Below are 14,310 nucleotides of genomic sequence, written 5' to 3'. Positions count from 1 at the left end.
AAAGCCTAAGGCTGACCTCTGCCCTCTGTGAAAGGAGGTGAATTATTTGAGGGCAAGCACAGAGATGACCCTTGGCGGTTGCCCTTTTTTTCTTGTTCGAACAAGCACAACAGAAAGTGGTTTTTACAGACTGGATCCATGAATAAAAAACAATCCTCCAAAGCCAAGTGCAAAATAAACATTATGCCATTGGTGTCATTATCACCATGTATGCAGACCTGTGACTAGTGAGCAGGTTAGACACTGAAAGGAGCTCTGGGTTGTCACAAGGACTCAATACGTGCCATATCACTCAATTTTCCAGGCGGTCCCTGCAGACTAATAACACATAAAGGAATTTCCTGAAGAAAGAAATATATTACAAATACATGAACTTCAATCAAAATTTTTTGAAATGGCTCTCTTCCAAGAATTCTCCTCTTGTATTCCAGTTCTACTTAGGTTTTATTAGTGAGTCAGAGAATAAACTTCCTATTTACTTAAAAAACTTAATAAAAATTACACTCATCAAAATGTTAAAAATAAATTTGAACAAAATTTACAAATCATATTTATATATTTTTGTCATCATACTTTGAAGGCATGTTAACTCTTTCATGTCAACAGTATACTAAGTGATTATCTTTACTTTCTGCTTTATCTGGAAGATAATGTCTTAGGGACAATGAATATTTAGGACTTAAATTCTGACCTTGTTTGGCATAGATATCATCTTTCTGCTTCAGGTTTTCAGTCTTTTTTTAAGTTTATTTATTTATTTTTGAGAGACAGAGAGAGAGAAAGTGCAAGCAGGGGAGGGGCAGAAAGACAGAGTGAAAGAGAATCCCAAGCAGGCTCCACGCTGTCAGAAGAGAGCCTGACTCGAGGCTTGATCTCACAAACCATGAGATCATGACCTGAGCCGAAATCAAGAGCCAACCTGAGCTTAACTGACTGAGCCACCCAGGTGCCCATCAATCTTTATTTTAAATAACAAAATTGGCTTTTACTTTTGTTTTTTCTTTCTTAAAATGTCTCTTATTATTTCATATTATCATCCCTTTCCTAAAATAAGTATCATTTCTATAAATAAATGCATACTGGTTAGAAGCATGGATTCTGGAACAAGACTTCGCCTAATAGCTTTCAAATCTTGAGCAAAACACTTACCTCTCTGTGACTCAGTTTCTATGTCCAGAAAAAGAGGATAACCGTACCTAACTCATAAAGTTGAAGTGAAAATTACATATTACATGCCTAGCATACACTAAGTGCTACTTTAGGGTTTGCTATTAGTATTGTTGCTATTAATTTATTTCTAAGCACTTGAGAGTTACCTTTTCTTATTTTTTGATAGTATCAGTGCTTGGGATGGAAATGTGAACCTCCTTTTTCTAAAAGAGACTAAAACCCATTAATTTCTGTATATTCTTCCATCACAAACACTGGACATATAATATTTTTTTGCAGTATGAGAATGCAGGAAGTGTTTATCTCAGAAAAGGAAATATGAAAAGAACTGGAACTATGATCATAGGATATTTCAACATTCATAACAAAGGTGGCCTAAACAAAAAGATTACATGTTCCCGAAGGTAAGACTGAGATGCCTGTTTCCTCTGTCAATATGTAGCAAGCAAGAGAAATGACAATGTTGGATTTGGTCCTAGAGGCTGAGCCAGACATAACAAACAAGGTTAAGGCTGGGGCAGAGCTCACATTCACGACCATGTCACACATCTAAGTATTTGAAACATCAACAGGATTTACATATGGTGATGCTGCATTTTAGACAGAAAGGATCATCAGGAAACAAAGTTTGGTGAAGGAAACTAGCATAAACTGTCAGTTATAAGAAACTTCAGAAATTGGAGGTCAGGGACAGATGACTTTCTCAAAGCATTACTAAAAAGTCAACATGAAATGCACTATTTTTGCTACTTGCCAAAGTAGCACACCTTAAGGGATATTTTTAAAATGTATTATCAGAAGTGTCTTAGGAAACACCCTACTTCCAACACAGTGGCCAAAAACAATTCTACAGGAGGATGAGAGCAATTCAGAGCTTGATATAAGAATTGTGACTGACCTTAAAGAGAATGTAAGCTGGGTCATCTGGGCATTCAGAAGAAATAATTAGGACTACATTCACCTGCACATAACGGGAAACTGATTAAGTTTTCTTAAGGTACAAGAAATTCAGAAGAGGTATTCCAGGGCTGGGACAGCTGCTCAAAGGTACAAATAAAGACCAAGGCTCCCTCTAAACTCCCATCCTCAAGGTCACAAGATGGCTGTACCACACCCTGGCTAGAAGAAATGGGTAAGAGTAGAGCAAAAAGCAAGTATTTGCTGAATCTTTTAAAAAATCATCTTTATCAATTTTATCAATAATCTTTCTAAAGATACCACCCAGTAGACTTCCACTTCATCTCACTAAACTTTACAGCAAGGGAGCCTTGAAGGTATTTTTAACTGGACACATAGTTGTTCTCAACAAAACCAGTTAGTAAGAAAGGGAGTTTCAGTAATGAATAGGTAGACAACAGGCAGTGTATTTAACACAATGATACATTATGCAATCTAGGGGCAGGACAATCTTCCTCCAATACTGTCTAGGGAAGAAGATGTCAACCTGCCCAGCTGACATGAGTTGGTTTAGAGAAGCTTTCCTAGAGGCTGGAATCTGCCATTGTGAACATCTAACTCTAAGCTCCCAACAACCTGCTAATAGTCATTTGCCAACCATAAAAACCTTGCTCCTGTGGACAGACAGAATGCACTGGACAGGCAAAGCCTTTATCCTGACAAGTATATTTTGTATTATAAATGAACTGACCTTCCACTTTACCACCAAACCACTTGTGGATCTCAGTTTCCTCAATCAGTCCCTGAGGACATGGTGAACTCTGGATTCACTATCAAAACTAATCTCTCTCAGTTCTAGTTTGGCTGAAATAGTTTTGTATTTCAAAACAGGGGGTTGTAGACATATGTATCATAGGATTTGACAAAATATATTAAACTGATGTCAATATTTACTTATCTTGGCATCTTTCCCAGACTACACTTAAATATACAAAATTTGGTTGTTATGATCCTCAAGTAAGGAAAATAATCAACTTAGGAACAGGAAGGTTTGAATTAGGAATTGGATAAATTAATAAAAGTTTTGGGTGGACTAGAACCCAAACTAAGTAACCCTTAATTCTATGCAAGTCATATATTTATTCTGGCTGGGAAGCACTTTCTGATCATACATATTTGGTGATGAGTTGATTTTTTTTTTTTTTACTTTTGTGACTCTCCTTAATAACTCAATTTAAAACTTCTCTTGAAATGTACCATATATTGACACAGCACAAAATGAACATGCATGGGTAAATGGCTATCTATATATACAATGCTTCAAATACTCTTATCTAATGTTGGGTGATTATACCAGATGATAATAGCTACTATATGATAAGCACCTACTGTGTGGCAGGTACTTTATATGCATAACCTTATTTGATGACAGCAACCCTGAAAATGAATATTATTATTTCATTATTATTTCATACATCAGAATGAGGAAACTGAGGCTTGGGGATGATAAAGAATTGCCAAAGGCACATGACAAATAAGTGGCAGAGAAAGGATATACACCCGGCTCTCTCTGCTGCCAAAGCTTGAACTCTTTCTCATACATACATGACTGTGCTCCCTGGGCTGCTCTTTTTAGTGTGAATAACACTGAACTGAGCCAAGAAATCTTTGAAGTTTTGAGCTGAAATAGACAATGGCACAAAACAATAAAATAGATCTTGTTCAAGAAAGATTATGGTACTTACACCGGAGCAACACATCTCCCTTCTTAATTCCCAGTCTAGTGTTTGCCTTAAACCAAGGCCCCCATCCCCTTTTTGACCTGTTTTTTGAGAGCCAGAAACCAGTAAGATGGCATCATTATTTCATATCCACACAACTACAGTTAAGAGCCTTGGCAGAGAGACCAGCAAGTAAATGAGATGACTGGAGGTGCCCGAGGTGATGATAAAGTCCTTCATCAGTTTACTAGAAGAGATTCTATGCACTCAAGCATTCAGACGTCTCCAAATTGAGCTATCTTTTAGATTCAAGCTAATTCAGTATGCCATTTTCTAATTTCTATAACTACCCCTTGTGCGTACATATATGTTTCTGTGCGCAAACTTTGGAATCTGCAGTTTGACCAAGTAAGTCACGGTGAAGAAAGCAGCCAACTCAGATTTAAACAGCTACAGGCCTGGGGGTGCCTGGGTGGCTCAGTCAGTTAAGCATCCAGCTCTTAATCTCAGCCTGGGTCTTGACCTCAAGGTTTTGAGTTCAAGCTCTGCGCTGGGCTCCAAGCTGGCTGCGAAGACTACTTTAAAATAATTTTAAAATAATAAAATGAGAGGCTCCTGGGTGGCTCGGTAGGTTAGGCGTCCGACTTCGGTTCAGGTCATGATCTCACGGTCCGTGAGTTCGAGCCCCACGTCGGGCTCTGTGCTGACCGCTCAGAGCCTGGAGCCTGTTTCGGATTCTGTGTCTCCCTCTCTCTCTGACCCTCCCCCGTTCATGCTCTGTCTCTCTCTGTCCCAAAAATAAATAAACGTTAAAAAAATTTTTTTTTAAAAATTAAAAAAATAATAATAATAAAAATAAAACAATAAAAAATAAATAGCTACAGGTTTGAAAGTTCTTCTGAGAGATTTTACAGTGTAGGAGGAAGGGTCCACTTTTATTTTAGGAATAATTAACCCATAACTTTTTAAAAGGGCAAGTGCATGTCACACTAAAAATAACATTAAATTTTTAAAAGAATAATATAAAAAGCCTACTTGTCCACTTCTATGCTTGCAAATATCCAATGAGAAAAATAATGGATATAAATGTACTGATGTTTTTCATGTTACAAAGGAGAGAAAAAATAGAGATGGTGACAAAAAATCTGAAGGGGAGAAGGAAAAAGAGAAAAAATAGAAAGAACAGAAGAGAAATGTAACACAGAAAAAGGGAAGGAAGAGGGGAGAGAAGGCAAGTACCTGTGATGTGGTAGAAGGAAGAATGAGAGGAAAGACAATGAGAAACTATAGGAGGAGGAAGAAAGGGACCAAGGAAGAGAGCAGGTGAGATATAGATGGAAGGAGAGTAGACACAGCAGGAAGGGCAGAGAAAGTGGATTCTGAGATGTACACTCATCACTGATTGGTTAACTATGATCACACCTCCATGTCACTTAGTATGTGGGCACCAGCATACATCAGTGGCAAACAATCTCGGGTTTTATAGTTGCAAAGAATCCTTTAATCAATAACGTTTAATTTATTCTGTTTTGCAAATAAAGTTTTCTTTTTCTCAGGAAAGATAATTTAGTATCAAAAGATAACCATGGTTTTCAGGGTTTACTCTGAAACATTAGAGTTCCTATAACTCTCTTCATGGCATTCAAAACTATCTAATTACCTTCGCTTTGGTTTTTTGAGTGATTAGAGCTGCCTTAAGCCACAAAGCAACAACACCTGTACATTTGTATTGATCCTTCGGCACACACCCACATCTTGTTGCTATATTGGTTCCTACATGGGGTTGAATAAAGAAGGAAAAAAACATGTATAGTTTTAGCAAAGCACACACTTTAGAAATAATTGGTTAACCCATAGGCACAGCATTCAACCCTTTAGAAGCTCTGCCTTCAGTGAGATGGGGCATAGCAGGTACCATGGCGAAAATTACTCTCTGAGCTACACAATTAAAACCAAAGAGAGATCACCTCAGGAATTACCTGACAGCCAAGAACATATATACTTTTAAATATACCATTCCTGTGTTTGGACAGTCATTATGAAATCTTCATATTTGAGATTTCAATGCCAATTTCTGAAAATGTGTTTTTAATACTTTTTTTGCTTAAACTTGGTAAGAATGATATTACACAGTTTGGTTATTTAATAAATGATTCTAAAGTTGATGAGGTGGGTTAATCATCCAAATGTTTCCTGAAACCAAAATATTTAGATAAATGAATTTCTCTTTTTATATGTGCTGTGTCTTTACTCAGACGAAGCCTAAGCCATTTCTCTTTGTTCATAGTGAACCTGCCATTCTAACAAAATGCATTCCACCTTCCTTCTCTTTCTGACAGAGGGTAGGGCCATCCATTTTTGCTATTTCTATATTACATAAAGAACTTAAAATTTCTTTAAGAACTTTATATTTTGTGTGAAAATACGTACAATTTTTTTAAATGCCAATGTTCAAAAAGTACTGATTACTCAATTTATATATGCTTTTCAAATGTAAAGGCTATTTGAAATACTAAGGGTTCAATGCATCAGCAACTATTTGTGAACATTAAAGCCATAGTAAGTGCCATTTGAAATAATCAGAAGAACAATTCTGATTATTGCAACACATTCTAAATAAATTGATCATATAAGGTTCCCAGGTTGTTCTATAAAGTTGATCAATTCCAGAGAGGGAAAAAAATAAATCAAAAATGGCTCTTAAATGTATTCTTTTGAATGAAACTAATTCATGAAAAAATTTGAAAGTCAATAGTATGGAACTTTAAAGTCTTGTAACAATCACATATCATCTACTTTTTAAAGGTGAAAAGAAAAAATTATGGGAATAAGACAGTTCTATAAAAAACATATGATTATAATGATACTTTATTTTATTCTTTAGTGTTTTTAATGAAAATAAAATAATAGTTTAAAGAAGCACAAAAATTGGAGGGAAGTACTCTAATTAAATAATTTCTGGTAATGAAGAAAGAATATCTGCCTAAATGAGATGTTTTCAATTATGAGCCTATAACTTGATTTAAGTCTTGATTTTTTAACCTCTCATGGGGAAACACACTAAAGCAAGATTTATGTGATTTATGAAACAATCTGAACCACCTCACTAAAAAATGTTTGAAATGAATTGTACAGTGAGATGAAATATATAACAAGTAAAGCAAAATGCTTTAAAATTTTCACAGTCACATACAAATAGGACACAGCTGCAGTTCACTTTTAAATTGCACTTAACAAATGATCCTAACAGTTTAAGTATGCTGATTCTGAAATCTGAGACAAGTAAAGGACAAATAACCACAAACCTGATCGACAACACAGTTACCTTACCAATATCACATTACTTTAATTCAAATGATAAAATCATTCCCTTGAAAGGAATTTAATCTGGAGTGTATTACCAAAAACTACATCTGACATATATATCATTCCTATATTTGAAAGGTCATTATACTGCACTGCCATTGAACAGTGATTTTTAAATAGCAACCAGTTGATCCCAGAACACATATATTTATAATAGTAAAACTGGCTATTGTTATGACAAAGTGGTCTTTCTCCAATTATATCTTTTCTTAGGTAAATGCTCAGTTTTAGCAGGAAATGACTTTCCCAATCACCCCACAATAAATAAATAAATAATGGATTAAATAAATAATGGAATGGAAATGTAGCATGAAAGAACCACCAACAGTGATACTGGATTTACAAAATACAATAAAATCCCCCTTCTAAAGCATTATACCACACTGTTAATTCAGTTCTGCTTAAGACAATTTTTTTTCCCCTCAATAAATAATTTAGAACATTTTTTCACTGTTGAGGGAAGATTTGCCCCACCTTATGCATCCTTAAAGAACAGGGATTCTAGTCTATTTCAGGATACAGATAAAATGTCTTACTCAAGCTCAGGCACTTTCCACAGACTCATTTACTTATGTTTGGATTTCATAGTTGCTTTTTCTAATATCTCACCTCTCTTCTCTGAGGGTAACTGAGTAAGCCAATCTTATGAGTAGGTAGGTTCTTATTTACACGACTTCAATGATTTCTAAAAGTCTTTCTATCCCAAAATATAGTAACTGCCTGGTTAGTGATGCTAAAATTCTTCAAAACAAAATAAAAAAAGGAAAACATCTTTCTACCATTATAATTAAGACTGTGGGAGGATTCAATACTGATGAGTCATCCTTACTACAAATCAGTTGGGGGAGGAGTTATAAACAAAAAAGGATAGGTAGATACCTGAGGGTGAGAAGGAAGAAGAGGGATTATAGTAGGAAAGGGAAGGTGCAGACATCAACTCAACCTTTGCATGTTTCACAATACTGCCCTGGTCCACAGGAGGGGAGCAGGGAATCGCCAGGTGTGGCTGGGAAAGAGAAATGGCTTCTGACTAGACCATCTAGGTTTCCATTTCCTATCTTCCCATTATTCACAACTTTCTACAAAAAAAAAAATCAGGTTTGATCCTGGAAACTGTGTTGTAGAAACTGACCATACTTTGGGACTTACGCAAAAACAGCAAATTCTAGGGGAAATAAAGTTTCTGATCCTGAGACCTTTCTAATTCAACATGATGGATGTGAGACCTCTTTTTGCTGAGCTTCTGGAGTGTGGTATACTCATGCAAGGACACCATAGTTCATTGTGACTAATGATGTCGTCTCAAGAGAGTCGTAGACAACAGAATTTAAAAGATACAAGAAGATGAAAACAGAAGTATCAAGTGACACCCTTTAATAAAGAGATGAAAACTAGTAGAAATAACCAAGCACTCTTTACAGAGTTGTCAAAACTGCAAATACATGGATAAACTATTTAATGTTGGAAATAGATGACAACTGTTAGACATGCCAGTTTCAAATTCTTTAGTATTATATTTTTGTTTTTCAAAAGATTTTCAAAAAATCTTTAAAGAACGACGACACATACACAGACTCGTAATTTTGAACCACTTTTACACTAGACTGACATTTGCCCTTCCACTTCACATTCTGAGCTCTGTCACATAGCACAAGTCTCAGAGGGCAGCTGACATCATAGTCTGATCTACAGTAATGTTCTGTGTTAGGTGCCCTTGTACATATGACTTCTATCGCAATGCATTCTTTTAGGTAAAAAGTGACAACCATCAGCTGAATGCAAACACCATTCCTCCAAATGAGGAGTCCAATGTAAATCATACAGAAGACTGATTTTTCCAGACATAATCGCTGCCTTTAAAGACTGAGAAATCTCAAGCTAAGGTTTTACAGATTTCTGAGCTTTAAAAAATGTTGGCTGAATGACCTTCTATTTTGGTCTCCTATAAAATGAGCCAACTGGAAATGTACAATAGGTTAAGTTTTCCTATGATCAGTTCAGTTCTTAAAGACACCATATAATTAACTTTAACATTATTTTTTTTAAGTCTAAAAGAGACACATGTAAGCCTCATTTCATTTTTAAACCATTCTTCTACCTGTAGAACATTTTACAGGGAAAAACTCTTACTGAAGGCCTGTAGCTACAGCCAGGTTCAAAATCTAAATATTTGATAAAACAGGTAACAGTAATTTAAAATATGACATGAACAATTCTCAAAGGTTATAATAATTTGATATTCTTGAAGTTACTCAAGAATAAAATTTCTCTATCTTTACTGACGGTGCGGAAAAGAGGTAGAAATTGAGGCTTCCCCCATGATGTCCAACTTGAAGAATTACACTTTATTCTTACTCTATCTTTTCAGACTTAGGGATGTGATTATGGTCAGTCTTTGGCTGACTTATATTTGCCAGCTATCTAGCAAAAGCAAATGCTATGTCATATTTTAATATTTTTAAGTTTTCTACGATGGCACCTTACAAAGGATGAAGAAAACAGAAAAAAAAACCCACAAAACAGTAACAAGGCTTTGTTATCACATGGCCTTCCACTGCAACCTGGCAATTATACCTTTTAGCCTAGCTCTGGCTCACTTACCTACCACTCTCACTTAGAACTAATAACAGACAAGCCCCTTTGCTAAGGGTCACACCAAGTGACAGGCTCAATCAATCAGTCTGCAGGTTAGGTCTGGGTTGCCATCATACTGGCTGGTCTTTCCACTTAAAAGATTCTCACCACCTCAGAAAAAAACACCAGAACGTTATTGGGAAAAGAATGAGCTAAACACTTTATTAAAGAAGGGACTAGTTACAGAAAATTAATTTTACAAAGTCTAAAATTCCAACGAATTAGACTCCTGGCTTTACAGACAAGGCTGCCACCATGCCACAAGAAAGTTGTTAAAAGCACTATTTTAAATCTCCAGAAAGCATTTATTTACGCAAAACATTTTAAAGCAGATATGAAGGTGTTTTTAAAAAAAGAGAAAACTTAAGGACTCTCATCATTCTTACACGCATGTTTATCTGAAATGCCAGCTGCTGGGTGGATTATCTCCTGCTATGTCAATAACTGTTAGCCTACAAGACATCGAAACTATAATATGAGATTACTAGGCAATAGTTTCTATTTGATTGAGTATAAGTATTTTTGCCTTGAAATTCTAATCAAATAAATGCCTGTCGTGGCTTAGAAGTTCCATGGAAGTGAAATGCTCAGAAGTGCCGGAGGAAATAACAGAAAATGGACAGTATCTTCTTTCCCCACATACACGACTAACTAGCTTAAAACAGTCAAAATACATGCACCATACAAAATTATATTTCTTGTAGCTAAATTTTACTTCCTCAGTAATGTTTAATTTTGATGAAGGACTCCATAATAATGATCCTCTTTTAAAAGGCTTCTTTAAATTATAAGGGGCTTCCACAGCCCTTACCTGGAAATTAAAGCTGTGCAGATAAAAGACAAAGTCATCAATACACAACAGAGACCACTTGGGAAAAAAGCAGCACGTTAAAAAGTAAAAGGAAAATTTTTTTAAAACCCATCTTACGGACATTTTAAAGGACACCTTATGAAGAATAAAGAGCTGGAAGAAAGCCGCTCCATTTCAGGAGGGCTGTCTGACACTGGATGAAATGAGGGACCCCTGGCTGGCGAGCAGCGGGAACTTTGCAGCGGGCAGGCGACGGCGCGGGGCAGCCGGGGACCGGGGCGCGTCAATCTGTCACCAGCCCGTCCGCCAAGCCCCGCGGCAGCCCCAACGCCACCCTTCAGGGGGAACCGGGAGCAGGACAAAGGTCTGGAATCCAAGCACGGGGTTAGGGAAACAAGACGCGCGCATCCACTAAACGTGCCGGCTGCAAGGACAAGGCGTGAGGGGGAACGACGCCAGCCCCCAATTCTCAGGCGTTTCCCACAAGAACCGGCTCATTACGAGCAGATGCGTGAAGGGAGTGTGTGGTGTGTGGCGAATAAATCCCAACTCGCTGCTCGATCCTCACTAACTTTGTTCTCTGGGTCCCTTCACAGAGCTCTAGGTTGAGGGAAGGGTTCTCTTGGCTCTCGTTTAAATGGCCCCTTGGAAGAAGGAAAGAGATAAAAAGCTGCGCTCGCGGGCGCACCGGGCCGGGCGGCGAGCGCGGAGCCGCTGTGGTACCTACCATGGTATTCTTGTCCCGGTACGTAGTAGGTGGGGTTGCCCGCAATGTGCAGAGAAATGAGCACCTCGCCCTGCTCCCCATCCCCTTCCAGCTCCCCGTGGTGGGTGCACAGGAAAAAGAAGGGCGAGAAGCGGGGGTAATAGCCCACCGCCGCACGCGCCCTCAGCGTCGCCCCCAGCAACAGCGCCAGGAGGAAAGTCCGCGGGGCCCAGCAACTGCGCTCCATGCCGCCGCCGCCGCCGCCGCCGCGCGCCGCGAGCGCCGCTCGCTCATTCAGTTTGGGAGGCGCCGGGACGGAGGAACCACGCGCAGGGAAGGCGAGAAGGCGGCGGACGGGAGCAGAGAGGACTCGAGAGCGGAGCTCCGCCGGGAAGTTCGGCGGGAGACCACGGCTCGCAAAGTTTCTTTGGGCCGGCGGAGAGCGGGCCCCGGGCTGCGGGCGCCGAGAGCGCGTCGGCCGCCGCCTCCGTGCGCTGCCGCCGCCGCCTCTGCGCGACGCCCCTCGGCCAGGCCTGGGAAAGCGCCCGCCCCCCTCCACACCTTCTTAAAGCCCCGGGCGCCGAGTCCCCCCCGCCGCCGCCACACGTGTCCCGGCCGCTCCCCCGCCCCCGCGCGCCGCGCGGCGCGCGCCCGCCCGGCCCCCGCCCTCTCGGCCTCGCTCGCCGGCACCTCGCGCGGCGCGGGGCGTACGCCTCCCGGGGCCCCCGCGCCTCAGCCCAGTTCCCACCCGGAAGGGCGGCGGGGGGGCGCGGGCCGGAGGAGGGGGTTGGGCAGGGGGGTGCTGTCGGGGGCCTCGGGGCCCGCCAATCTGCGGTAAGGGACGGAGAAACCTCGGAGAGAGAGAACCTCCCGCCAGCTGTCTGGAGGAGCACAAGGAGACGACCATCCCCTTTGGCCCTCAGATTTCCCTCTTTTTCCTGAGAGGAGGCGCGGGGTAAAGAGAGAGGTGGTGGGGCCGGCGCTAGCGCCGGCTTCTTTGTCTGAGCCGCCTGCGCCCCGCGCCCCTCGGGGCTCGCCCGCCTCGGAGCCCGGGCGGCCTGCACTTGTTCTGGGGATCCGCCCGCGGCCCCGAACCGAGAGGGGCCCCTGCGCTCCCTTCCCAGGCAGGCCTCGCGTCCCTCCCGCTGCCCCCCGCCCGGCTCCTCGTCGCAGCGACTGAGCCTCATCTGTAGCCGGATTTTAAATGAGATTAAGGGAAAGTGGAATTGGCAGCCTCGAGTGGTGCCTGGAAATGGTGATTTGTGCTACTCGGGTGTGGGGAATTGTGTGGCAGGAAGGGCTGGCGGAGCTGAGCCCCGACAGGCGCTCTTCGCTGGACTGTTCTGTTATTCATTGCTGCTGGGTTCTTCAGGCGGAGAAGGTTGTAATTTTTTAAATCAGTGTTTATTTCCTTTAAATGTCAGCTAAGACCAATGTCCCTGAAATAGGGGAAGGGGAAAACGTTCTGGGGAGATGCTGGCAGTGGTGATTGAAGCGGGTGGTAATGAGCTGCTGCACATGAGACTGTGGGGAAGTGAAATAAAAAGCACGGTTTTTAACCGAGGACGGCTGGCAGGAGCCCTGCGGCATCCAGAGATGGGGGAGCTGGGTTGCCAGGTTTTAATGCCTCTCCCCACCCTCCCTTGGCTTACCACCAAGCCCAGATAAACCCGCACGTACAGAAATGAGTAGATTATAAAATTGGAAAGAATGGTGTCTTTGCCTATTGGGAAGGGGGCGGCGTGAAAGGCAGGGTCCAAAGGGGAGACTTCAATAGTCCTTTGGTTGCAAAAGGAGGAGATTGTTTTTCTTCCTTGTATCCAAACCGAGTTCAGACTGGCAGAAAAAGCCCACTTCTGGCTACCTTCTCGTTTTCCTTCTTTTGATCCCCGAGGGCCTGACTGCTCTATATATTTGATGTAATCATGCTTAGCACTGCAGCTCTGTGCTGGGTGGAGACTATATGGGCTGTAGGTAAATTACTGCATTTAATACTCACACCACCCCCAGAGGCAAAAAATTATCTCCATTTCACAAGGGAAGAAACAGAAATGTTAATTTGCCCAATATCAGTAACAAAGGCTGGATGTGGGACAACCTGGCTGCTGGCTCTAAAGGCTCTCACCCAGAGCTGTCCTGCAACCATCTACAACCTTAGCTAGAAGGAAGACTACCACCACCACCTGTTCACAGCAGGCAGTGTTGCCCTGAATAGAATTACAAGACACTCACCCCACAGCCGGCATGACTGTTACCATGTCTTCCTGTCCAGTTAGGTGAATATAACCTATCACAAAATGAATCACTTCTAGAACGAATCCAAAACTATTGCACATTTTTAGCTAACTTTAAACATGTTTACCATGTGCCCAAGTGCTGTCCTAAATACTTCAAAGACTAAACTCTTAATCCTCATAACAACTTTATGTGTAAAGCACTATTGATAGCCTCATTTTACATACTGTGAAAATGGAGCACAGAGAGGTCAAGCTGTGTGTCCAAGGTCACACAGCTGATAAGTGAGAGAGCTATGACTTGAACAGTCTGATTCTAGAGTCCCAGCACTTAACCACTGTAAACCACTTCTAAGGAATGCATGTTGGTATTGTTAGAGGGATGAGAAAAAGAACTATTCTTTACTAATGTCAGATTACCTCATTTAATCCTTACATTAGCGTGTTTAGTAGGTACAATTATTCTCACTTTTTAGAAAAGAAAGTTGAGATTCATAGAAGGTTAGTGATTTTTCAGGGGCACTCAGAAAAGGAGCCTGGGATGAAATCTGGCCATGCTTGTTCCCAAGGCCGCCACTTTAAATAAATTGTCTTCAGTAAAAGCACTGATAATTGGTCCGGGACATAACCGGCACTTCATTCCCAGAAGGTCGCCAATTCCCAGAGGTCCCCCTTTTTCTATTCTATACGAAGTACTCTCTTGTGCATCTTTTACCATAACTTTCTTAACATTCAATTTATATGACTAAGTTTATTTTCCAATCTTTCCCT

General features: G+C 41.0%; 1 protein-coding gene across 3 annotated transcripts in view; it reads right to left on the bottom strand.

The window, feature by feature from the left end:
- RELN (reelin) overlaps positions 1 to 11,797 on the bottom strand; it is a 533,601-nt gene extending 521,804 nt beyond the window's left edge. For 2 of the 3 annotated variants that reach the window (XM_043588659.1, XM_043588660.1), the window contains exon 1: positions 11,327 to 11,796. In XM_043588659.1, the coding sequence (XP_043444594.1) occupies positions 11,327 to 11,552 (226 nt within the window). In that variant the 5' untranslated portion in view covers positions 11,553 to 11,796. Of the gene's footprint in view, positions 1 to 11,326 lie in introns of all 3 variants that reach the window. The other variant, XM_043588658.1, reaches the window with a different exon arrangement.
- Positions 11,798 to 14,310: the final 2,513 nt, after the last annotated feature.

Source organism: Prionailurus bengalensis, chromosome A2 (assembly GCF_016509475.1).
Source record: "Prionailurus bengalensis isolate Pbe53 chromosome A2, Fcat_Pben_1.1_paternal_pri, whole genome shotgun sequence".
Lineage (NCBI taxonomy): Eukaryota > Metazoa > Chordata > Mammalia > Carnivora > Felidae > Prionailurus > Prionailurus bengalensis.
The sequence above is the reverse complement of the archived record's forward strand: the minus strand, read 5'-3'. Positions and strand labels throughout refer to the sequence as shown.